We start from the raw sequence: 23672 nt of genomic DNA, 5'->3' as shown, positions 1-23672 counted from the left end.
CAAACGTCAGTTGTCAAAAAAATAATAATATACACCGTGTGTGCGGGAACACATGTAAAAAGTTACGAAAGCATAAAATTGTAATTAAATTTGTTTAAAACGCATACAAACTACTATTATTAATACGAATACAGTCCACTCTAATTAGATCTTCGATAAGATCCCACACCTTATATACTCATGGTACAGCCATGATATAACAATCCCTCCCTTCACAAGTTTAAACGCTGCGGTGGCTTAATTTTCCTTTTTGGCCTAGCCCTTATGTCTATACTGGAAGAAGGAACTTCGCTATCATTATTATCACTAACCCTAACTAACACTTCAGGCGGTTTAATAGGCAACCTGACTGCAGACTCTAGGTCTAAGTCAGAAGCGTTTTCAGCACTGCTTTCACTAACAGAATGATCTTGCGTTTTCTCGGTTAAACTTGGGGCACTTATCGCGGTACCGATCACTTCACTGTCAGACTCAGCGCTTACAATATTTGGTCTGTGAGCCTCAGATACAATACAAGGCAACTTATTTTCTACCTTAGACTCAACTAAAGGATCTAAATCAAGCAGATTTTCTTTATCTCTAACCACTTGATTTAGATATGCCTTTTCCAAACTAAATCTTCATCAATTAATCTGCACAAATACATACGCTCACTCAAAACCTCATCGATAATAGCTTTACACCAAGCTTTACGATTAGGATTTCGATAGTCACGGCATAAAACCTTATCATTAACTTTAAATTGCTCTTGACTAACACCCTTATAATCTTTAACATTCTCATCTCCCCTACTCTTTTCACTGGACAGTAAATCAAACCTATTTCTAATTTTATGTCTAAAAACCAAACTAGAAGGTGAAACTCCAGTTGTCGAATGCACAGAATTTCGGTAATGGAATAAATATCTACTCATCAATGTTTCAAAAGACACATTCCTGTTCGAATTGTCCTTGATTGCCTTGTAAAGACCATTCTTAAAGCTTTTAACTGCATTTTCCGCAAATCCGTTAGTTGCAGGGTGAAAAGGCGGTGATGTTAGATGTTTAATTCCATTTCCGGACAAGAACTTAGAAAATAATTCCGAACTAAACTGAGGCCCATTATCAGTAACTACTACCCTAGGTAAACCAAATCGAGCCATAAATTCTCTAAATTTTTCTACAGTGGTCGCCGCATCAGTTGAGTTCATGATGAATGCCTCAACCCACCTTGAAAATGTATCTGCAATGATAAGTATCATTTTGCCCTGTATAGGACCCAAAAAATCAGCATGTATCCTCTCAAAGAAATAAGAAGATTTATCACATGGAAACAACATAGACTTTTTTGGTTCCGGTTTGGACAAACCACATACACTACAACGGTTTACTAAATTTTCAATCTCACTGTCTAGTGAAGGTCACCAAAAATACGCTCGGGCATTAGCTCTCATCTTACACACTCCCTCATGTGTACCATGCAACTCTTTTAATAACTGAGGCCGGAGCTTTGTAGGAATTACAGCTCTAAATCCCCACATTATTACTCCTGTATCAATTGAAAGTTCACCCTTGCGACATACAAACGGCCGTAATAATTCATTATCTACCTTTTCTGGAAAACCATATCGAATCAAATTAAACACTTTTCCTAAAACAGGATCTCGACGGGTTTCAGATCTAAGTTTATACAAGTCAATAGGTATTAAATTTTCCATAAAATGTAGATAATCAGATTCATCATGCTCCACCACCTCATTTTCTACAGGAAGGGGTAATCTACTTAACATGTCAGCATTTACATTCTCCTTACCCCTAATATATTTAAAGGTATAGTCAAATCCTTGCAGGAACAATGACCAACGCTGCAAACGACCAGCAGCCATAAGAGGTAAGCTTTTATTTTCACCAAACAAAGCTTGTAAAGGCCTATGGTCTGACATAATTTTAAACTTTCTACCTGCCAAATACTGATACAACTTTTGCACGGCCCAATAAATGCTAAGTGCCTCTTTATGAATAACACTATAGTTTTTCTCAGCTTTAGATAAAACTCTGGACACAAAACAAATAGGCCTTTCAGATCCGTCAGGCAAAATATGTAACAAAACTGCTCCTAACCCATACTGACTACTATCACACACCAACCTCAAAGGTTTAACTGGGTCATAGTGCATTAAAACACTGTCAGATGATATTTCTTTCTTGACCAAATTAAAATACTTCTCACATCTATCATTCCATTTAATAGAAGCACCCTTTTGTAACATTTCGTAGAAAGGTTTTAGCTTTTCAGCCAAATTTTTAATAAATTTTGAATAGTAATTTACCATTCCTACAAATGCTCTAATTTCTGTAACATTTTTTGGTCTAGGCAGGTCTAGAATTGCTTTAACTTTTTGATTATCTCGTTCTAAACCTTTTGCTGAGATTTTATGACCTAAATAAAATATGGAGCTTTTCAAAAATTCACATTTTTTTTAATTCAATCTAAAACCTGATTTCTTCAATCTTTCAAACACCTGCTTTAAATTCTCAAGATGTTCCCTATCATTACTACCAGTAACAACAATGTCATCTAAATAATTAACAGTACCCTTACAACCTTGAAGAACTTTTTCCACAATGTTTTGAAAAATGGCACATGCAGGCTTAGTACCATATGGAAGTCGCTTGACTTTAAAAATACCGTATGGTGTACTCCAAGCTAACAACTCACTTGTCTCTTCATCTACACATAACTGGTTGTAAGCATTTTGAAAATCCAATTTTGTAAATTTCTGACCACCTTGCAAAGCCGCGAAAATATCCTCTATTCTGGGCAAGGGATAGTTAAAGTCTTTTAAATACTTATTTATAGTAATTTTATAATTTGCACACACACGTATATCTAACCCATTTGGCTTTAATACAGAAAGAATAGGAGTTCCAAATTTAGCATTATCAACTTTTTCAATCACCTCCTCACTCTCAAGGCGCTCTAACTCTTTTATTACCTTATTCCTAAAGGCAAAAGGAATTTGATGAGGTTTTCTAAAAATAGGTTGAATATTTTCTGTAGTTTCCAGCCTAATTAGACCTCCATTGTAGATTCCTAACTCATTACTAAAAATATTTGAATACTCTGACAGCATTGACTGTAATAAAGGGTTATTAGTGAGCATATTTTCTAAACCTACTTTAAAAAGACTTATACCAGCTTGTTCACTCACCTCCTTACCTTTAAAAACAACTGTCACACCATTCAAAGTAAGACCAAATTTAGCCCAAATGTCTCTACCCAATAAAGCTCAAGTAGCTCCTTTGACTATCACAAAATTAAATGTATGAGATACATTACCAATGCAGACAGAAGCACTCATCATGCCCCTAGGATGCGCTACAGGACCATCATAATATTTTAAAACTATGTTGGTTGGCTCCAACTTGACATTAGAAAAATGTAATTTATACAAATCATATGGCAAACATGACATACCAGCACCTGTATCAACCTCCATACATACTGGCTTACTATTTATTAAAACATTAACACATAAAGGTTTCACAAAGCCATTAGGATTTGACCCAATTTGTAATACATCTTTTATATGAAAAAGATCAAGTTCCCTAGTGCTATCTGTGTCATTAAAATGGGTGGTTTTAATGTCAGCTTTACAATCTGCAACAATATGACCCTTCTTTTTGCATTTACTACGCACAAATTTCTTAAATTTACATTTTTTAAAATCATGGTCACTTTTATTACAGTGAAAACATAACAACTGCTTACCAGTCCCTCGTTGCTGGCCCTCTGTTACAAATGACTTCTTAGAGCTTATAGTGGAAGTCTGTGGGGTCTTCTTGGCAATCTGGTTGACATCCACTACCCTAGACTCCTTTAAAGCAGCTTCCTTTGCTACTGCAATCTCCAGCATCTGCATCAAAGGCCTGGTTGATTTTCCTTCACAAAGCCGGTCGAGTATGGGTCCAGACTTCAATCCAGCCACAAACTTGTCTTTAACTCGCTCCTCCAACATGTTTCCAAATTCGCAATCGGTTGCAGTCTTCTTAATTTTTACAAACCACTGGGTTACTGTCTCCTCCCCTTGGCGAAGCAAATCAAACTGAAACCTTTTCCTGTACACTGACACCGCTGGTCTAAATTGACTATCCAACAGCCTAACCAACTCAGCATAGGACTTTTCAAATGGCTTTTCAGGGTGACAAAGATTTTTAATAATCTTATAAGTATCTTCACTAATTGATGTGATTAAAATTGATACTTTTCTATCTTCTTCAACCCTGTTTGCCCTTAAACATTGATCCAGCCTTTCTACAAACACTTCCCAGTCATCGCCAATATTGAACACGCGAATATTTGACAAATTTCCAGTGTTAATAACTGTTACATTCGGAACAATCACTTCTTCTGCAGCCATCTTTGTAAGATAAATAAATGCTTTTTCCGGACTCCTTGTAAGACACTGCTTATCAAAACTGCTAATAATTGTGGTTTTTAAAAGGAAATTAAGCTCTGGTTATAAGACACTCCGAAATAGTTAGGTTAGCCGGTGTGGATCACTAATTTCCACAATCAATACAAACTTAAGGCTTCCAATTTTATCCTCGTCGCCACTTTGGTTACATCGAGGTCTTTTAACTAAATGAAAAGGCCAGAGAATAACCACTTTAACAACTTGTAACGAAAATAATCCCCACATTTCTATTATCTTGGTTGCCGGTAGAAGAGGCCGACCGCCAAGAAAACAAAGAGAAGAGAGAAGACTTAGGTTAGGTTGAAGAATTTTAGATTAGTTAGAGACTAGATGACTTGTGTTAATTTATGCCTACAATAGATGTTATTTTATGTTCAGCCCCTTAGTTTTTGAGCTTTTCTAAGTGAGTAACCCTCTACGAACGATTCCGCACCCCTAAGCGACCCCCAGCTCTCCACTGCCTCGCTACAAACTTATATTTAACATCAAATACAAAACGTGCTTGGCAGCTTTAAAAACAGAACAAAAACCCGAAATTGACCTTTTACACCTAATTCAACCTTGACAGTTGACACACCGTTTTGACATAGACATGACAACTGACCGATCTTATACGTAAACTCCTTATATACTCATGGTACAGCCATGATATAACACATTACGTTACTAGTCCGACAAAGTAATATAATTTTTTCTACTCGCGTGCTGAAGCTGATACTTTTTCGCACGCATATGAGTTTCAGAAAGTTAATCTTTTCCGCACTAGTGCGGAAATAGTATATTCTATATTAAGTCGTCGAAAAATACTTTTTTTTGCACTAATTTTTTAATTCAAGTTCAAGGCAACATACTACCAAATAGACGTCATGTGACTTGCTTACGCCGTCAGTGATGTTATGAATTTATCATAGTTAATTAACTTGCCCAAAAAACTCATTCATTCTGACAAATTTTAAAAGAATTCTATTAAACATTGTTACGTACGAAATAGAGTTTTCGTCCGTAACTCGTTTGGTTTGTGTTTTTAATGTCCGTGGGCCTACTTAGACTAGTAGACGGATTCCGATCGTTTAATAGCTCCATTTGCACTTTGTGCACATTTTGTGGTTAATGTGGGTGCGTGACCTGATGAGTTATCAGGTGGCGTAGTCACGTGATTCGTTTCGATTTTTGTCGGGAAAGCGTCGATTTGTGGTCGTGTTTCGTTGTGTCAGGTGCCATGTGGCCTATTTAATCACCCCACTTTGTGACATCGGTCTCTTTACCACTACAGCACCCGAACTGCCGACATCTGACCTAGGTTCTGAGCGTTGTGGCACGTGTGTGACTTAAAATTTTTAATCCGTGATCATCTGGCCGAATTACAGTATTGTGTTCGGCCCGACCGGAGATTCAAGGGCTTTCCAACCGGAGATTCAAAGACTTTCCGAGGGCTTTCTGACCGGACGTCTAAGGGCTTTCCGACCGGAGATCTGAGGGTTTTCTGACCAGAGATCTAAGGGTTTCCCGACCAAAGAACTTTCCTCTCGGGGATTGAATAAACCTAACCGGGACTGCTCCATCCAGAGTTTTCCGGACCAACCCACGTGTTGGAAAAGCCGACCAGCAGCCACAGAGTTTCAGAAGGTCAGAGTTGAACCACCAGGTCAATTCCTCACTTGATTTAGTTTTATTTAATTTTTTTTAGTTTATATTAGTTTGCTTTAAACAATTTCAACACTTGTCATTACCTCTGGTCACCTTTTTGGTTGCCGGAACAAGTGTTGAAGCTGTTTGTTCCTTTTCCCTGGTGTTCTGCTGTTTTCTGCCTTAGGTACCTGTCACCAGTCTCTGGACCCCATTTCCTACCTGGAAATCAGCGGTGGCCACTACTGACTACTGGGGAGAGGATACTGGAGGTTCCAGGACCCAAACATCGTCTTTAAGAACTGGTAAGGGCAGTTAGAGACAGTTTGGCACTGGGAAAACTTTTCCTGTTTTTTTTTTAATTTAATTTCAAATTTTACTTTAATTGTTTTTTTAATTTTCCGCAACTTTGTAAATTTTATTAATATTCGTAAATTATAAATATTGTAGATTTTTTTTGTAATATACACGTGTACATATACAACTAACGGTTCGTTTGATTTCCTGCAGAATATTCAAGTGTGTTCATTTATAGCTAATTATGAACTCATGCAATTACTCCACGACCTTGAGCAATCTAATTTTAAAATGTTTAAATCTCATTAACGTGAGGTTTCATCATAACAACATTCATTCTTCGAAACTTCTGAGTAACATTGTATATTACGTGTAACAACAAACTGGTTCTGTCACCTGCATTTATGTTATGTCAATCAAAGTAAACATATTAAATACAAAAGGTGAATTACATCAGTTTGAGTATTATTTGCTCCCAAAATATATTACAAAATGCAGTCATTGGACTCATCAGATGAACTATAGTCTATACGAAGTCAGTTGAAACAACTGAAAACACTAAACTAGTCGGTGTCTTTGTTGATCATGGACGGCGTGAAATAAAATTATTGAGGCACTAATGACTTTTTTAATAAAGTTTTAATTAACGTCCAATTTAGTTAATTCAATGGAATCTCCAATTTGTAACAAAACATAACATATTTATAAATATATACATGAAATTAAAAATTAAATAAAACTTATAAGTATTTACATTTGTTAAAGTCATTCAGTTATTAGTCACTTTGATCATTTTCAGATTCCGAGCTTTTCACCAGGATTGATTACTACGGGGGTGACTGAGGGTAAAATGCAATATTCATTTTCTTTCTGTTTAACGTGTGATACGCAGTTCTTCCATATACCGGATTTATCCACTTCCTCCACTACTAATCCTATATTTTCCACTATTGTAGCACTTAACCGAGGTGATTGATTTATCTTTCTTAATTTTGTTTCCACTGCAGCCCAAATCATTTCCATAGGGTTAAATACACAATAGTAAGGAGGCAGCCGTAATATAGTATGCCCATGTGACTCAAAAAGCATGTCAACACGGTATTTTTTTTGAAATTTTTTTGGTTAATTTTATGTAACATGTCCTTTTTTGTCAATATTTTCGATGTTTCCATACCTTTACTTTGCATGAAGGAAATTATATCTGTTTTTTTTTTGTACCGGTGTTTGGAATCTTGCAATGTAGTCGAGAGTGATATGAAGCATTGTCCATAACAACTATTGAGTTGGGCTTAATGTTAGGCAAAAGCTGTTGTGTTGCCCAGCTTTCAAACAAATCAGCTGTCATATCCTCATGTTAGTCAGCACACGAATTTTTAATTTTCTTTTTGCCGATACCAGTAAGACAAAACGGTCTTCTGATCCTGCATGAAGACTTATAATTCGCTTTCCCCTAGAACATGGGGCACTTAAATTACAATTTTTGCTGCCGTCGCGTCGTTCCAGCCATATTGAATAACGGCATGTGTCTCAAACCAAGTTTTATCCAAATATATTATATTTCTGCCTTCGTCTCGGTACTTCTTTATGTGGCGCAAGTAATCTTGTCGTAGTTGAACAATACGAGACACCATGATCATTTCTAAGGTAGGAACCTTGTTCTCCTTATAAAATTCGTAAACAGTACGCCGTATGTCTTCTTTGGTGCCTAACCTAAATCAACGTTTTTCAATTTTTGGCCTATTCGTTTGCGCTTAATTGTATGGTAAACCACCTCTCCAGATTTAATCACTCTCTCAACTGTGGAACAGCTAAGTTTTGTTAGTTTACAAATTCTTTTTACAATCTGCCAGTCAGTAGAATCACATTCACTTTTTAGACACAAATTTACAGGGTGTCCCACGACGGAAGACATCGATTGATATTGGAAAAAGTATAAATAGGAGAGTTTTGAAAATTTGGCAGGATACTGATGTGGGCATGCCCAATCTAACTAAAATATTTTCAAGATGGTTGCACTTCCGTTTATACCGGAAGTCGATCACAACTTTCTTATTTTAAATAGAACACCTTATATATTATTACATATTTGGATTCCTCACAAAATTCTGACCAACTTTTGTATAGAATGCCCTATGCCTATCTCTAGCCGTTTTCGAAATATTTGATGTTTTCCAAAAAAGTGACAGTTGCAACGCTCAACATATTTTTGTACTATGTTAAAACCGTATTTCATTTTGCAATGAAACTTTGGGTTATTGTAAATAAAGGATCGTTTTATTAAACTGAGGGTGCGTAATCACTCATTTGTATACAGGGTCGTCAAAAAAAAATCATAAACTTGCCGCTGAAAAAAATGAAAAATCTCAAGTTTTTTAAATAGAAACCCACATTTTTTATGACGGAATCATTTTGAGCATTAAAAATTACTATAAGTTTCAATTTACTTGCCTATACCTAAATCCAACCCATTTCATTTTATTTGAGAATAAACATTTTTTATTATTAAAACTCCAGATTTCTTGAAAATTTCTCTCTCTAATTACGTGTGGATTTATGTTACACCAGTAGTGTGAATTATGTCTATTGAACATTCCATTTTTAGTGAATTTGGCCTCGTCGCTCTAAATAATATTATTCAAAAACAATTCTTCTCCATAGTGACTAGTCAGCAAAAACTCAATAAAAACCACTCTCTTTGGAAAGTCAACCTCTTTGAAGTGTTGCACTAATTTAAATGAAAAAGGGTGGAATTTATGTTTCTTCAGGTTCCTCTGAATTGAGCTTTTAGATATGCCTGATTCTACGGAAACTTGTCTTATTGACGAAGTTGGATTTGCAACAAAATAGTGCAAAATTGCAATTTCTACATTTGTATTATTAAGGATTGGTTTTGTTTTAATAGCTTTTCTCTTCACAGATCCCGTATTCTTAAAATTTTCAATTATTTGCTTGACAGCTTTTGGTGATGGCTTTGGTTTTTCTGGATAACGAGCGGCAAGTACCTCACATGTTCTACTCACAACTTTATCACATTATCCGTAAATAATAAACAGATTTAAGTAACCTTGGTTGGAATAACGTAACCGCTACGGCATATTTGCAGTTGTCAAAACACTCAAAACTAGTGTTATTAACATGCTCTGCAGGTCTCCAATATCACCGTGTGTCAAAAGCATGGCCAGCTAGAGTACCAGCTAATCCCAACCATGCAGCCTAATAAAAAAATGTTTATTCTCAAATAAAACGAAATGGGTTGGATTTAGGTATAGGCAAGTAAATTGAAACTTATAGTAATTTTTAATGCTCAAAATGATTCAGTCATAAAAAATGTGGGTTTCTAATTAAAAAACTTGAGATTTTTCATTTTTTTTAGTGGCAAGTTTATAATTTTTTTTTGACGACCCTGTATAAAAATGCCTCATTACGCACCCTCAGTTTAATAAAACGATCCTTTATTTACAATAACCCAAAGTTTCATTGCAAAATGAAATACGGTTTTAACAGAGTACAAAAATATGTTGAGCGTTGCAACTGTCACTTTTTTGGAAAAACCTCAAATATTTCGAAAACGGCTAGAGATAGGCATACGGCATTGTACACAAAAGTTGGTCAGAATTTTGTGAGGAATCCAAATATGTATGTTGGTGTTCTATTTAAAATAAGAAAGTTGTGATCGACTTCCGGTATAAACGGAAGTGCAACCATCTTGAACAACAAAAGCAGTGTAAAATTAAGTTTTTTATATTGTGTTATATATCTTCTCAACCAAGTATTAAGTTAGTAGCTAGCTAGAACCTTCACCAGACTTTTTTCTTACAGTATTGAGCGAATCATCTTGCCAGCTTCTTCTAAAAGCACCTTTACTAAATATCCAAGTTTCGTCGAGGACAACTGGCTTGGGTGAAATTGGGGAAGTTTTGTTTTTGCTGTATTCACGCAGAAACTCTAGTCTTCTATGAGCAATAACGGGCTGTTCTATAAAGTATTTTCTATTCGAAATACTGCATTTCAACTCTGTAAACAAACTTTAGTTTTTTTAGAATGTTGTAAACTGTGCTGGGTGATACTGTAATCCCATCTATGCTTTGGAGTTGGTGCTGCAGTGAGGATACGGTGACACATTCACCTACAACAATACTTTTATGTGTAACCACTGAGCAAAGATGAAATGTTATGTGTTATGTCTATAATACGCTTTTTGTTTATACCTGCTGAATACATAGCATAAATTCGGTTTCTGACCACATTCTGATGAATTTGAATCATTGTGTTTTTCCTCTTTTTAGTTGTAGACTCCGCAGCTTCCATTGTAGACTCAGAAGTTTCGTGGCTCTGAAAGTCGACATTCTTTGCGACTCCTTTAGAACTTAAACGTTCGACGGTGCGTAAAGGAACTTTTAAAGCGTCCGAAACTCTCTGATGCATAATAAGCAATATAAGCATTAAAGAATAAATTATAAACGGCCTATTTAATACACATTTTTAGTTGTTTTACTTACGTTTAAAACAGAATTTAAAGGCACGAGTGGTTTTCCCGCCAACTTTTCTTGCTGAAAATAATGAATTAAATTAAAAATGAGCGTTTGCTCGCGCTCAGTATATGGAAACGGCATTTTCGAAAGACGAATCTACCAAAAAACACAACACAGTATCACAAACGTAGCAAGTATCGCAAGTAAATCGAAATGATCATCGGAAAATTCACATTAAATAAAAATAAGGTTAGCTGTTAGCTTTGTCCATTGTCCAATTTTTCAAATCAATGGCGGTCGATAATTAATTACAGCGCCGCCGCCACTCGCGGCGTTTGGAGTAAACACCGGGTCCGATTCAATCCCGACGTGACTTGACGTCAAAATTCCATCGCGCCCGGAATACATGAAACAGACAAGAAAAGCAAATGATTTGACGTAACCGCCACGGAAAAAAAAATGGACCATACTTCCTGCTAAACCGTGACAGAAGGATGAACATGTTTCCAAAATTTCTATGAACGTTTGATCGTAATAAAACTCTAATTAACGATTTGGGTGGCTTAAGCTGAATTCATAGTTTGAAATCCGCAAGAAGTAAGAAGTAAGCAGTAAACCGAATTAAAAATAAACAATATACTTGTAGCACTTTCATTCATAGTTTGACAAATAAGCGCAAGCCGTATGATCCGCAAGCAGTAAGCACCAAGAAATAAATCATTTTCATTTCTTACCTTGCTTCGTGCATCGTCTGCTGCCTGTTTCGCCCATTCGTGGGTTTTCGAATTGTCATTTGTCAAGTATTCGATCTTTTCTGGTTTATTTTTCTTGTTTTCACTTGGATTACTTGCAGCTACTATGAAAGAATAATCATCGACAAAATTAATTTTCCGTAAAATTCAGCAAACATTCAATGAATAGAATAGAAATAAAAAAATTCTAACCAAATTTATATTGTAAACAGAGAAATAAACTGTCAAATAATCTGTGGTCTGTCAGTTTACTGACGTCAAAGCGTCGAACTATGAATTGAAACATTTGCGGAAGGATACTTCTTACTACTACTGCTTGCTGCATGCCGCTTACTTCTTACGGAATTAGAACTATGAATCTAGCTTAACCCTGTATCTTTCATAGTGTTTTCTAACAGACAATATGGTCACTCTGTACAATAAAGTTAACAATAACTGCAACAGTCGTTTAGTCCGAGTTCAGTGTCTATAACTGTACCATACTTTTTTTAAGTGCAGAAGATCCCTAATAAGACATTCACTCTTAGGTGAGGACAAAATGAACCCATCACAAATCAAGCAGAAAAGAGGTTTTAGTGCGACATTTCAAAACTAGTTCTGTTACATCGATCGAAACCAACTGTCCACTACTGCCACCCAATGAATTTTTCTTCCGTTTACTTTTCCGTAATTTATAAAACCTAACAAAGTTTCTTGCTCGTGCTTTATTGGCTTCGATGAGCTTGTAACCAATCTCCGCCCTTTTGTCGTAAATTATAGAATGTGCAAGAGGCTGGTAACAGTCAAAATGGAATATCAACTCCCTGAGGATGACTACGTCCTGCTTTAAGGTTCTGATTTGCCTCAAAAGTTGCAGTTGTATACCTCGAGTATCCACGTAAATCTGAGTTTGGACAAACTTGGAAGTGGATAAGCTTGAATTGGACTGAATAGCTTTATCTAATGACCACTCTTTGGTTTTTTTTTGTGTTCAATGAGACTGTTGTTTGAATAGTTGAATTTTTCCAGTGGTGAGGTCAAGTTTTGATTGCAAGTCATGGAAAGTTGTTCTAAAATATCGATAAAACAGATCAAAGCATTTCTCAGTCGATCGTTATACTCTCGTTCTTCCACTACGCTTTCAGGTAAAATCTTGTTTATTGCCATGTTGTCTTCATCTAAGTCTAGGTCCTACAAATGTAAGCATAGCAAACCAAAACTGTTGAATAGACTAAAACTTACTTTCACTGATTTGGTACAACTAAAGCAGCTAAAGATGGTAGAGTGGCTTATCCAACACTTAATTTTGCTTATCAGTCTAGTCATAACTTCATGATCTTCTTTAGGAAGGACGCAGAAATTTTGATATTTTAGCACATAATGCAGAGCTGTCAATCTGTAAAATCACTTTGAACGTTCAGTTTGACAAAAAATAATGCCGAAAAAAGGTGGGAAAAGCTCAGGAAAATCTTCGAAGAAAGAAGATGTACCAAAAGCTGACTACATGGAACTGGCAAGGCAAGATCCAAGTTTTCATATCGGTTCATCCAGCTTTGAGTTTCCAAATGGTGACAAATACGAAGGGGAGTTTTGTGCGCATATTAGTGGATTGGTTTGGCGACAAGGAAATGGTAAGTTGGAATAAAGTTTTTACAAAAATGTGGCAAATGGTAAGTCCACGTATGCAGTATTTACGTAAATCATTACTGTTCGTAGTTTATGCACTAATCATAAACTATCCATTGTGCTGTGTGATATAGGCAAATGCTGCACACGTGTGTTTTATCCCATATTTCGAGTTTGGTCCATTATATTCTTGCATTTCAAGATTTGAAATTATGTCAATCATTAGCTTTCATTGGTTGAATATCGAGAATGCTCAGGTGACTATCACTTTTCCTGACTTTAAGGCCAATAAGGCTGTACATATTATTCAGGAATTCTCTCCCCAAATTAAACAAACCTAATAAGAGCTTTCTCAACTTAAAGAATTGATTATAGGTAAATACACTACTAAAGATGGCCAAATTTACGATGGAGAATGGGACGGAGACAAACTGGTGGACAATCAAGATGTTTTCATTTCCTACGCGGACGGGGCAACTTACACGGGAACGTTATTGCACAACAAATACTCTGGTCGGTGTATAGTCTGGGAGGTTATCGACACAAAGTTGTAATAGTTTTGTTCTGTTTCATTCAGGTCCGGGAGTTTACAAAATAAACGAGTCGGTCTCCTTAATAAGCAACTTCGCTGACAACAAACCCACCGGCGAAATCATCCTTATCGATCCTAACGGGAAAGTTTGGCATGGTAATTAACTTACACTAATATATCAAAGTGAGGAAAATATGTTCAGAAATTAATATTTAAGGGTTGTCATCAATTTAGTGATTTTCAATATAAATGTTTAGGTTTTCTAGAATTACAGTCCCACTCGTTCGTAAAAATACTTCTTACCACACCTGTTATATCAAAATGACAATAACATTTTCCGCACTCTACATGTTACACTTCACGCATTCATCACAAACATGTTGCAGGGTTTGCGGAGAAAAACGACAGTTTGTTGATCCAAGAACACCCTTTCTACCGCAATATAGGTAAAGACCAAGGAAAAAAACGATCGAAGCGCAAATCCACTTTGGCGAAAAATGACAGTAAAGTGAGCGTGAGCAGCTCGAAAAAATCGAACAAATCCCAGTCCGGACTTAAGTACAGTGACTTACGCGAACAAGAACGAGAAACATTTGCGAAAAGCAAGAAAACGCCTTTAGGAGATATGGTCAGCTCCGAGTGGTAACAAGATTACGTTGATTACTGCAACGCTTACGGAGATGTTATTAACAAAGTGAAGGCTAATGGCGAAGGATCTTTAACCAACGAAGAATATCTATGGTATAAAAAGTATACGGACTTTGAAAAGCGATATTTGACTGCTCTGGAGAAGCATAAGCATAAAAAACAGGTTGAGCAGACCATCGACATGTTTCAAATCATACATTCTGAAGAATACAAGTCAGCGAATAAAGCTGTACCGGTGTTCTATCCTAGAGAACCAGAGGCAAATGAAGGTTTAGACTGTGATTCTAATTGCGAATGCGTAACTCCAATTCATTATTAGTATTACAAAATATAAACGCAAATTTGTTATAGTGATTTGAGCAGAAACTCAAATTAATTTTGATTAGAATGTGAAGGAACTGGCGATAAGATGCACATTCTAATTAATAAACTAAACTGCATCGACATTTTAGTTCAGACTGTGATTTTGTTTCTAGTGCATGGCCTATTTTAATCAAATTGTTAAAGGACTCCTGAAGAATATAACAAAAAGTTAATACGCCGCTCTCAAAATTTTTTTTCCATAAGATTATATTAGACCAAACGCTCGTTTCCCACCTTTACTACACTTAGTGCACTGAAACTTGTAGTAAAGTCGTCTATATGGTGTTCACGGTGTCTTAAAAGTGTTCCAGATGCTTAGAAAGTGTCTTAAGGGTAGTAGGGGCTTCCTGAGTGAACATCCGATATCGTAGATGTCTATGAAGTGTTCTAGATGTCTTAAACGTCTTTTTAGGCCACTAAATTAATATTAAAAGTGCCTAAGTGTTCAAAATATCCTGAAAGTGTAATGTATGAAAGTACGTACTTCATCGCACTCTTGCGTAGAATGGACTCATCCCACATTTTTTGTTTATTTCATATTTCGAACGCAAAAAATATGAAATACGTATTTTTTATTTCTAAAAATATTAAGTTTGCATTGCAAAAATCAAAAATTAAATAAAAAGATTCAAATTTTGACGTCAATGGCCACATTCGTTTTCAGGCTCCATGGAGCGAGCAGAGCTTTTTTGACGTCACGATGACGTAATTTAGCAAAACCATAGTTTGACCAACTGTCAAATTACGTCAGTGTGACGTCAAAAAAGCTCTGCTCGCTCCATGGAGCGTGAATGCGGCCATTAACCATTCGGGTAAATTCAGCGTTCGCGCTGAACGCTGCTCCATTTCAATAATTTTGGTTTTTTGGCGTTTGTTGGCAGTTTCTCCGATTTTTTTCCATTCCAATTTAAATTTATCGATTTAGTTATTATTTTGTGTGAGTTGTATTTGTGTTTTTGATATTTTCTCTTAACTCTTAACAATACAGTGAGGGCAGGACGAACAGCCGCTGTTTTTGTGTGACATACAGAACGTTGCTGCTTACCTTACTTTGCAGTTTTACCATCAAGAAAATAACACGCACAGTCCAGAATCACAATACCAGCCTGCACAATTTAAGTAAAAAATAACGACACTGATTTAATTTTTCCGAAAGTTGTTCATCTTTTGCTTTTTAACAGCGTAACCTCACTCTTGTGAGTCTTGTCATATGTCAAATCGTTAAACAACTGAAGCACTATCAATTGTCAATTAATATGTGTCTATCCTTTGCTAACCTTAAAAACACACTGATGCCATGTTGCCAAAAACAATTTTTTTTTGTAAATAAACTATTAATTTCGACATTTCAGACTAACGACGTTTTCGATTGGCAAGTTTAGTGCAAAACTAATGTATCTGTATCCTGCTCTATCAAATGTTATTGAAACAGTATGGCAATACACTGGTTTTGCACTAAACATGCCAATCGAAAACGCCATAAGCTTTCCGATTTATATGTATTGAAACACAGTTTCATGTTCAGTGGGATAAGCCACCGCCTACTATACTAGAAAGCCTAGAAGGTGATTGTCAAAAATTCCAATATGGAGGTAATAGTATGGTAATAGTGGTGACAGTTTGCGTTTGTTTGTATTGTGGAAATTAAGTTTTTTATGGATTACATGAATTTTTACGGTTTAAAATCAAGACTTGCAAAAGTTATTTTTGTTTGCTGCCTGTTCATAAGGTTTTCAAGCCACATTGTAACAGCAATTCAGGAAAAAGCCCAACCGTGTCAGTTTTTCACTTTACAAAAACCGGATCGAACTCAACAGTGGTTGAACACTTTGAAGTGCAATGATTTTACTCCATCACTATACTCACTGGTAGGTACAAGTGCTTTCTAGTACAATTTAAGTTATTAGGTACTTGTTACATGCACAGGTATGGTCCAGGGCACTAATGGGAGCGATGCACGTCATCAGTGAGTTTGACGTTTTAAAAATGCATTCGTATTGCTTAGCGATTAGTTGCGACCTGTAGCGCTCTCTTTCTAACACGCGCTTATTAACTGAACGCAATTCTGACACAAACGTGACCTTCTCGATCTCGACGTTTAACGAGTTGTGTGCGTTGTTGCCAGATTGCTAGTTGACCGTTTCCTGTTTTTGTTGTTGATGACTTGACTAAAAACTGCTTACAGAGAGAGACAAAAAAAAACTCAAAATTGGCTAATATTGTTATTCAAAATTCTCGGTTAAAAAACTGCGTCAACTTCTATATAAGAAGTAAATAAAAACAATATTTATGTAAAGTTCGTGTTTCAATGAAAAAAACTAAACATCTGGCAACGAGGCGCGTTAAACGTCAATGACGTGCATCGGCCGATATATTGCCTTCTACTATACGTGAGTTACATTTTAAAGCACCCTTCATTGTGAGAGCAGATGCTATTGGCGTTTCAAGGTAAGAGATAGATACTTCCTCTGGTGATCAGTTTTGAAAAGAGTTCTGAAAGTTTTAGTTTAACTGGCGCTGCGATCTTAACTTGAAACGCCAGTAGTTTTGAATCAATGTTCTTGGTACATAAGGACCATTTACCAGTTTTGCTTACCTAGTTTCAAGGATTTAATATTGTTTAAACTAGTTTGCTGCGTGTTGTACTTTACAGGAGAAATGTTCTAACCAACTTGTTTAGACTGGACTTGATTATGTATAAAAAGCTCTATATATACTGTTACGATTTTTCCATGGGTTTACACAAAGTCAGTTTAACTCAACAATTAATAAATGTATTAAAACTTCATAACACTCCGTACAATAATTAACTCAGCTACTAAAAACAGTACTACAATTCCACAATTATTCCTCTATTTGAACTTTACCGCGTTCCCAAATTCACTACTCTTGCCGTCTGAGACCGCTTCTTTTATATTCGCAAACCACGTTCTAGAATGACCGCAAAACGCTTTGCGATTTGCCTCGAATATCAAAGATTCTTCCAGGTGTGGCGCTTCCTAACTGTGGCTTACTTTAACACGCGCCCGGCCAGATATTGCGGCGCATCGGTTTCATCCCGAATCGAGTGCTCGTTCAGAAGTATCGAGTATAGTAGGCCACACTTATCAAAAGCTTACGTAATGTTTCTTTTAACAGAGGAGTTCCGGTGATTTGTTCTAATGTCCTGATTTCGTCGGCTCCAATGCAGGTCCTCGTAATGCCACCACCATTGCTACAGCCATTTCCTCGTTACTCCATCTATTTGCATTTGCAGCGGCCTCAAATTGGAGTTGGTACGTTGCCCATGAAGTTTGACCGTCGTATGTGGGAGGCTTGATCTTGTTGAGCCCGTTTCCGGTGATCACTGTAGAGTTGACTTCTCTGCTGTCAATTTTCCGCTCTAAGTCGCGTGGCTTTATCTCGACATTATTCTGAATTTTATTAATGTCCTCCCGAACATCATTAATGTCCCCCCGAGCATCATTTAATTTTACCTGAACGTCATACTCCATCTTTTTGAGACTATGGGTTACATACTCTTGGATGTCTATCTTGGTCCCCGCTAGAACGTTCAATATTTCTAGGTTACGCTTTTCTTGCCGCTCTCTGTCTTCTTCTTTGTCTTGTTGTCGAATCCTTTCTTGTTCTTCTTTATTTTGTTTAAGCATGTCCATAATAGCTACAAGTTGGGCCTCCATGTTTGCACTTTGACTTCTTGTTATTGGCATAAAATAAATTTAACACACCACTGTTCCGAAAATCTCTAGTCCGGTTCTGAACAAACAAGTCTTTAACCCGAAGTTTAGTTCCAATTCACGTCGCACTAAATCTGATCCCACTTCTGACACCAATTGTTACGATTTTCAAAAAAAAACAAACAATTAATAAATTTATTAACACTTCAAAACACTCCGTACAATAATTAACTCAGCTACTAAAAATTACTACTCTCGCCGTCTGAAACCGCTTCTTTTATATTCGCAAACCACGTTCTAGAATGACCGCAAAACGCTTCGCGATTTGCCTCGAATATCAAAGATTCTTCCAGGTGTGGCGCTTCCTAACTGTGGCCTACTTTAACACGCGCCCGGTCAGATATTGCGGCGCATCGGTTTCATTCCGAATCGAGTGCTCGTTCAGAAGTATCGAGCATAGTAGGCCCAAACCGTAACAATACATATCTGGATCAAGAATAACCCTTTCTTTGATTTTTCACTCTCAACTTGCAATCAACTACACAAAATAATAAAAAAAACATATTTCTCACTGATGCTGATCTGAATGCGTTTGTGTATAAAACCACAGACAACGAAAACCGCTAACGCCGCTATTAAAAGTGACATTTTAGGCTTTCTAGTATAGAGGGCGGTGGATAAGCCGATTTACTAGCTCTTTATTGGCCGCATTTGTTTTCACGCTCCATGGAGCGAGCAAAGCATTTTTGACTTCACAATGACGTAATTTGACAGTTGGTCAAATTATGGTTTTCCCAAATTACGTCATCGTGACGTCAAAAACGTGAAAACGAATGCAGCTCTTATCTCGTTAAGTAGTATAATCTAGTAGCATTTTCCAATACTTACACCTTGAAAGTGTTCATTCAAAAATAATTTGCCTTTTGACTTCAAACAAAAACCAGAGAAAAAGGTAGAGAGAGTAATGAAACACAAAAAACACATTCAAATTAATTATTATTTCAACAAGCATAAGTATGTACAAAAAGTAATTTAAAAAAAGAATATTACATGTATGTACTACGCCACTAGAGAATTAATTGTTTTTTCTGTAGTGATCAAATAATAACTATATTAAGTAGTTGTTTGTACTCCAATGGCTTATTGATCATCATGGTCATAAACGTTACTTTCCGTTTCACTTGAATGTTCATTAACGGATCTAAAAGAAAACGTATATGATTACAACATAAGAAAACGTTCCAAGTCAAATAATAAACGAAAAAAAAAATGGCAAAAAGAAACAGACGCCTCAATTGATTATTTGTCTAATTTAATTAAAGTTCGTCCCAGAGCTAGTGGCTGTGACGTAATAATTGTCATTCATTTTCTATTACAACTGAGGGAGATTAAAATTTGACGTCATTGACGTATGCTATTTACGACTTTTTAAATTATCTTCTTTTCTTTCGTAAATAACTATTTTACCTTACACACCTGTGTAAAAATAGTCCTTGATTGCTCGTGTCACTAGTCACTATCAGTATATCTAACTGAATTTTCTGTGTTTTGTGATGTTTCTGCCAGTTCATTATCGCTGATAACGATAAGGTTATCGCCATCACCCTGCTGTTCGAAAGCTCTTCTTAGTTGTTCCCAAGTTCTCTTATTTAATTCCTCCAGTTCCTTCTTGTTGTACAATTCCTCTATCTTTTCCAAATATTTTATTCGTTCATTTTTCAACTGCACCATATCCTCGTATTGCTAAAAACATATTTTTGTTGTCCTACTGGTTTATGTGCAGTAAAAAACTCTCACCCTACGGATGTTTAGAATCTCTTCTTGAAAATCTGCGGTCAGTTCGGATACTTCTAACGTCAGCAACGCAACTTGGTCTCTCAGTTTGCTGTTTTCTTTTAAAAGTTCGTCGTTGTCCGACGACGCTTTCCTGAAAATACTTGTTTCCGTATTCGAATATCGTACAGTTTATTTTATACCGTTCTTCATCGGTTATCGGTTTGCAAATGTCATAAGGTTGGTCCGCTGGAATGCTGGATGGAATAGGTTCGGTACTTACGACAACTTCCCTTGCAAGCGTTGAGAATTGCAAAGCAAATTGTGTGTCGTCGAACATTGTCGGCGAAGGGTTTATATTAACCTGAAATATATCATTTAATGTAAGTTTGAAGCGCGTTTTACAGTTGACAAGTTTAATGCAAAAGTTACTAAAGTCGGGATATTTTTCATGAATATCTCGAAAACCGTTTGAGATGAGGGTGTGATATTTTTGCGTATACACCCCGATGGGAGGCAACTTTTACTAAATATGACATTTTTCTGTAAAGCACACCGTTTGACCTTGAAAAATAAAAAACTGAATTTCTGACATTTTTCTCAGGGGGTACCCCATAGATTTTCGGAAAATTTTTGAATTTTGAAAATTGTCTTTGATTGCCTAGATAGCTTTAGGCATAGACTAAATGATAAGTATATGTGTCAATGGAACTGAAAATTAATTTAAGTAAGCAGGGTGAGATGGTACCACTAAACGCATATTCGCGTAATTTTTAAGCCAGACGCAGCAATTCCGATCTTTTGACTGTTGGAAAACATCAGTTTTAATGCGGCGTTGTGTAGTTGACAACTCCCATTTTTTGTTTACTTTCTAGGCAAAAAATAACAGATTTTGTGTGTGTTTTGTTTAATTATTGTGTTTCACTTTGTCGTATTTTTAGTTTAGTTATTTTTTATTAGTTTATTTTTAATATTCATCAAGGGTTATTTTATGCTTAATACATTATGAATTCCATGTTTAATCTTAAAATAATCACGTGACCATTTGTACCTTAAAATGAGTCACGTGATTTAGAGTTCAAAACTAAAAAACGATCACGTAATCTTTAAAATTAAATTTAACTAAAAAAAAAACTTTAAATTAAATGTGACCCGTCAAATAATATTTTGTCATTTACAGTCACATGATCATCAGGGTTCCATTTTGGCATTAAAAAAAGAGACCCGTGACCTTTAAAAATAAGTTTGATTATTGAAAATCGTCATGCGACTTTATGAACTGTAAAAAGAGTCACGTGACTCTACAAATAATATGTTTAACATCTAAAACAGTCACGTTACCTTTAGGATTCCGGTTAGACGTGAACACGTTTTGAATTGAAAATGCATTATAAAGAAAGTAACGTGTGTCTTTTACGTGACCTTTAGGAGCCGTTTTGAAGTTAAAAAAGAGTCACGTGGACTAAAAATTAAATTTGAGTATTGAAAATCGTCACGTGACCATTTGCACATTAAAAGGAGTCAATGTAATTTAAAAATCTCAGTTCAAACTGAAAAACGGTCACGTGACACTTTAAACATTATTTAGCTATTTACAGTCACGTGACCTTTAAGGATTTCGCGATTTTATAAACTGCAAAAAGAATCACGTCACATTTCAAATAATACTTTTAATAAAAAAGAGTCACGTGACCATTTGCATATTATAAGGAGTCACGTGACTCCTCAAATAATATTCTGACATCTAAGTCAGTCACGTGACCTTTAGGATTTCGTTTTGACGTTAAAATAATTGCAAATTGTCACGTTGCATTTGCACTGTGAAAAGGGTCACGTGTCTTAAAAATATCAGTTTAAACTGACAAAACAATTACGTGATCCTTCAAGTGACATTTAAAACTGTCATGTGACATTATAAATTCCATTTTTAATCTTAAAAGAGTAACGTAACCTTCAGGATCTGTTTTGACGTTAAAAAAAGAGTCACGCGATTTAAAAAAAAAATTGTTTAACCATAAAAACTGTCACGTGACGTTAAAAATGACATTTTAATTTTACAAATAAATACGTGATTTACTGTGTCAGTTCAAAACTAAAAAAAACGGTCACGTGACCTTCAGGATTCTGTTTTTGACGTCAAAAACGAGCCCTGTGACTTTTAAAATAAATAGAATCTTTATTATTGATACCTCAACCCAGAAATTCTTATCTTGTTTAGTTTTCAAAATACGAGTAATTTAACTCAAATTTATTTGAAAAAATCAATCTTTCTTAAACAGTTCAGATGGGATAGCAAAAGAAAGCGGATTATAGGAAATACTGCAAAAGTTGGCAATTATGTCTGCAATGACGAGCTGTATTAGCGCCATCTCTTAGAGTTTACCTACAACTGAAACGGCCGAAATACATTAGGAAGCCCTTGAAGCGTAAACGGCTTTCTTTTTGGGTGCCACTTTAATTACATTGCGCTGGTTGTCTGTACTTATCATTTAGTCTATGCTTTAGATTAATGGTAGAAATGTAACGTCGACTGTCATTTATCAAAGGGACATTTTTTAAAACTGCCACGCCCTAAAAACTGTCAAATATTGCTAGTTCGATTTGTAATCAAAATTCGAAGTATAGCCCTGACAGCTAAAGGTCAATAAACCAAAGTGATAATTTTTGGGGAGTACAACAGTACTTGTTTAAGAATATTTTGCGAAAATACATTTCATCTGTTCTGTTGCTAATCTAAAGACCTTAATAGTCTAACGCATGAGAGTGTGCCGGTTTGTTTTGTTTTGTCTGGAAATTTGGCTTCTTGCAGATTTACGCTTCGGTCTAAATGAAAAATAAGTTGACTCTATCGAATCTGTTATTCTATTATTTTACTTTGTACTAAAACTCTATGTTATTTAAGTAATACTCCGTAATTTAAGCTCAATTGTACCTTTGATATCGGACAATAAAGTGCAATTAAATACCACAAAATAATTCAAATTGCTGCATTAATGTGTTACACCCTTTGGAAAAAATCAGTATTCAAGGAAAGGTAAAAGCAAGTTACCTTTTCAGCACTGGGACTCGGTATGATATAAGTAGAGTAGAATTTTATTTATCGACTATATTCTAGGTGTCGGACATTCTATGCACAAACAACTAGAAAGTAAAAACATGGCGAAAATCGAGACCTTTAAGAGGTGCCAAAATTCACGCGTTGTTGTGGCTTTCTAGCTCTTTGTGCATAGAATGTGCGACACCTAGAATATAGTCGATAAATAGAATTCTACTCTACTAATATCACATGGAGTCCCAGTCTTGTACTATTTAGCACAAAAAACTTAAAAAAAAAACTTACTATCATTGAAATATCTTAAATATCTTCTTTGCCTTGCAAAGCTTTTTGCAAAAGTCAACTTTGACTCTCGAAATGGTGCTTTGGTGCAATCTTTATTCTGCTGCCATATTTACAATTCAGAGTGCGATTTA

The 23672-nt window shown here is 35.8% G+C and overlaps 4 protein-coding genes and 1 long non-coding RNA gene across 7 annotated transcripts in view; 3 read left to right on the top strand and 2 right to left on the bottom strand.

Annotated features, from left to right (window-relative positions):
- The window catches only part of LOC145729571 (rRNA methyltransferase 2, mitochondrial-like), a 195580-nt gene that overhangs the window by 163913 nt on the left and 7995 nt on the right, over window positions 1-23672 (top strand). The window lies entirely within an intron of this gene.
- LOC145729314 (uncharacterized) lies at window positions 5540-6570 on the top strand. The gene is made up of 2 exons (XR_014178330.1): window positions 5540-5756; window positions 5824-6570. It is a non-coding gene; the product is annotated as an uncharacterized LOC145729314 (long non-coding RNA).
- LOC145729036 (uncharacterized) lies at window positions 12157-13003 on the bottom strand. Of its 2 annotated transcripts, XM_081979642.1 has the most exons (3): window positions 12825-13003; window positions 12703-12773; window positions 12157-12652 (listed from the first exon to the last, which is right to left on the bottom strand). In XM_081979642.1, the coding sequence occupies exons 1-3, from the start codon at window positions 12906-12908 to the stop codon at window positions 12574-12576; spliced, it is 234 nt and encodes a 77-aa protein (XP_081835768.1). In that variant the 5' UTR covers window positions 12909-13003; the 3' UTR covers window positions 12157-12573. The 2 variants fall into 2 exon arrangements, with proteins under 2 accessions (XP_081835768.1, XP_081835767.1); XM_081979641.1 differs by having other exon boundaries at window positions 12157-12773.
- Window positions 13003-14832, top strand: LOC145729035 (uncharacterized). The gene is made up of 4 exons (XM_081979640.1): window positions 13003-13213; window positions 13584-13721; window positions 13786-13896; window positions 14127-14832. Exons 1-4 carry the CDS (start codon window positions 13018-13020, stop codon window positions 14384-14386), a joined length of 705 nt encoding a protein of 234 aa, XP_081835766.1. The 5' UTR covers window positions 13003-13017; the 3' UTR covers window positions 14387-14832.
- LOC145729570 (uncharacterized) lies at window positions 19408-23651 on the bottom strand. Of its 2 annotated transcripts, none has more exons than XM_081980383.1 (5): window positions 23542-23651; window positions 20405-20565; window positions 20226-20355; window positions 19896-20171; window positions 19408-19629 (listed from the first exon to the last, which is right to left on the bottom strand). In XM_081980383.1, the coding sequence occupies exons 1-4, from the start codon at window positions 23545-23547 to the stop codon at window positions 19938-19940; spliced, it is 531 nt and encodes a 176-aa protein (XP_081836509.1). In that variant the 5' UTR covers window positions 23548-23651; the 3' UTR covers window positions 19408-19629; window positions 19896-19937. The 2 variants fall into 2 exon arrangements, with proteins under 2 accessions (XP_081836509.1, XP_081836508.1); XM_081980382.1 differs by having other exon boundaries at window positions 19905-20171.

Source organism: Ips typographus, linkage group LG5, assembly GCF_016097725.1.
Source record: "Ips typographus isolate SLU linkage group LG5, UJ_Ityp_2.0, whole genome shotgun sequence".
In the NCBI taxonomy this organism is placed as follows: domain Eukaryota; kingdom Metazoa; phylum Arthropoda; class Insecta; order Coleoptera; family Curculionidae; genus Ips; species Ips typographus.
This window is presented reverse-complemented; position numbering and strand designations above follow the sequence as displayed.